The sequence below is a fragment of the Meriones unguiculatus genome, chromosome 12, assembly GCF_030254825.1.
Source record: "Meriones unguiculatus strain TT.TT164.6M chromosome 12, Bangor_MerUng_6.1, whole genome shotgun sequence".
Lineage (NCBI taxonomy): Eukaryota > Metazoa > Chordata > Mammalia > Rodentia > Muridae > Meriones > Meriones unguiculatus.
This window is the reverse complement of record NC_083360.1, coordinates 67,833,271-67,835,802: the sequence shown is the minus strand read 5'-3', so window position 1 is coordinate 67,835,802 and position 2,532 is coordinate 67,833,271. Positions and strand designations below refer to the sequence as shown.

The 2,532-nt window shown below is 41.8% G+C and overlaps 1 protein-coding gene across 1 annotated transcript; it reads left to right on the top strand.

The window, feature by feature from the left end:
* Nucleotides 1-287: 287 nt before the first annotated feature.
* On the top strand, nt 288-1,158 carry LOC132646745 (interferon alpha-1-like). The gene has a single exon (XM_060365239.1). It carries the CDS (start codon nt 288-290, stop codon nt 858-860), a length of 573 nt encoding a protein of 190 aa, XP_060221222.1. The 3' UTR covers nt 861-1,158.
* The last annotated feature ends 1,374 nt before the right edge of the window (nt 1,159-2,532 follow it).

The window sequence follows — 2,532 nt, the reverse complement described above, 5'->3', positions numbered from 1 at the left end:
TTGTTGTAATATTAAATAAAATTCGAATTAGAAAAAGAAAACCTGTAAAACAGTATTCAGAGGGAAGATGTGAAAGAGGAAGCAAGAATGAAAATCAAAATGGTTTAGAAAATATGCCCAGACAAAACCAGATAATGTGTTAAAGAAAGTGGGGTGGCTTTCAGATAGTGAAAATTTGTGTTTCCTCTATTTAAGACACATCCACACAGGATGGGCTTCAGAGAACCTAGAGGGGAAGGTTCAGGACCACAGAGCCCAGAGGACCAGCAGCATCTGCAACATTCACAATGTCGAAGCCCTGTGCCTTCCTGACGGTCCTGGTGGTGCTGAGCTGCTGGTCAACCTGCTCTCTAGGATGTGACCTGCCTCACACACATAACCTCAGGAACAAGAGAGCCTTGACACTCCTGGAACAAATGAGGAGACTCTCCCCTGTCTCCTGCCTCAAGGACAGAAAGGACTTTGGATTCCCTCTGGAGAAGGAGAATGTCCAGCAGATCCAGAAGACTCAAGCCATCCCTGTCTTGAATGAGCTGACCCAGCAGGTCCTGAGCCTCTTCTGCTCAAAGGACTCCTCTTCTGCTTGGGAGACAACCCTCCTAGACACATTCTGCAGCGGCCTCCACCAGCAGCTCCAGGACCTGCAGGCCTGTCTGAGGCAGCAGGTCGGGGTGCAGGAATCTCCCCTGACCCAGGAGTACCCCATGGAGGCTGTGAGGAAGTACTTCCACAGGATCACTGTCTACCTGAGAGAGAAGAAACACAGCCCCTGTGCCTGGGAGGTTGTCAGAGCACAAGTGTGGAGAGCCCTGTCTTCCTCAGCCCACTGGCTGGCCAGACGGAGAGAGGAGGAGGACTGAGTCCTGAGCCAAAGAGGAGAGGACTGTGCTGGACTAGGACACTCTATCTCGCTTCATGAGCTTCCTTTAAAACTCTCATTCAATTTGGGATGAATATAATCAACGTGACTAGATGTTTCAGCGAAACAGAGCAATGTTTTTGTATATGTAAAAGCATTTTTTTTTCTTTATCCATCAGGTCTTATTTATTTATTTATTTATTTATTTATTTATTTATTTATATAATTTCAGGCATTTATTTTAAAGCTTACTGCCTTATTGTTTCTTTAATGTACCAAACCATCATTTGTAATCAAACAATTTGCACTCAAATAAAATTGTTTTATACAACACTTTTCATTAGTAAATTCAGTATGTTTTTCAATTTTTCCAATGTTTTTAACCTTATTCTCATCACCATAAAAATTAAACAAATAATCAGTATTAAAAAATCAGACTGGATATTGAGGGACCCTGTGCAGTGTTTACATAAACCCTTGAACTTTCTCTCTGCTCATCGCCAGTCTATATTATGCTTCTGGAGGTTTAGCCAACATTCTGTGGAATGGAAATCCAGAGAATCTTGCTCCCTCACACTGTTTCATAGTCCTTTTTGACCTAAAATTTTTCAGATTAATTTTCTGTTTGACTTCCATGACCTCTGGTACCTACCATCTACTCTCAACTGTGATAGGTTTACCTGTTCCGTAATCCAAATATGAGTGAGATCATGTACAGCAGCATAAAGTAGATCAAGAAGAATGACTCAGCTGCCTTCATAGAACAAACAAATATACCAAGGAAAACCTGGGATTAACCCCATTCCTAATAGCCTCAAGAACCAGCCTGGAATAAATCCCAGTAGGGGAGCAAAATGCCACCAAAATCAAACTTTTCCATTAGTACTATTTGCACTCTATTTCATGGGCTTTTCTCCTTCCCCTTCTCAATGACTCTTCTGCTTCTCTTCTTCATCATCGTCATCCACTTTTTCCTCCTCCTTCTTCTCCTTCTCCTCCTCACCCTCCTTCTCTTCCTCCTCCTCCTTTATTTTTTTGTCTTTCTTTTTAGTAGAGTACCATCTTTAGAACTAGGGTAGCTTCTCCTCTCTGGGTTCCCATTCTTGAGCCATTACTGAATCTCCATCTCCCAGCAGCCAACATTTGCCATAGTTTCTCAGCTGTAGAGGTGAAGTTACCTTCACTTTTCAAGATGAGATTTGTTTTTTAATCTCACATGGTTTTGTTCACTCAGTCATAACCTTTTTTAGGTCATTTGTGCAACTCACCTGTTGTGTCCACGACGCTCCGTTGCTGTAGTCATCAACCCTCTGGCTCTTACCTTCCTTCCACTCCCTCTTCTGTAAATGATTCTTGAGCCCAGGAAATCAGCCTTTTATTTTCTGCTCAGTGGTTAGGTGTGGGGCTCTGTGTCTATTGGTTTAGACTGCAATTGAGTTCTGTGGTAAGAGTTATCCAGGGCAGTAGGTCTCTTCATATTAATAGCTGTGATTTGAAATCAGGTATTGTGATACTCTGAATACAACACTGCTTTTAATTCTTTGGTAGCTTCTGACTCCACATGTCCTTTCAAGTGATACTTCTGGGAGAAACATCATTGAAAGTTTCATTTGGATTACATGGGCCCAGAATATCACTTGAAAGATTGCTTTCATAACATTATTTTATTTAAT

Bases quoted from the DNA above. Each gene is read 5' to 3' on its own strand.
- LOC132646745 (XM_060365239.1), top strand. From the start codon at position 288: ATGTCGAAGCCCTGTGCCTTCCTGACGGTCCTGGTGGTGCTGAGCTGC.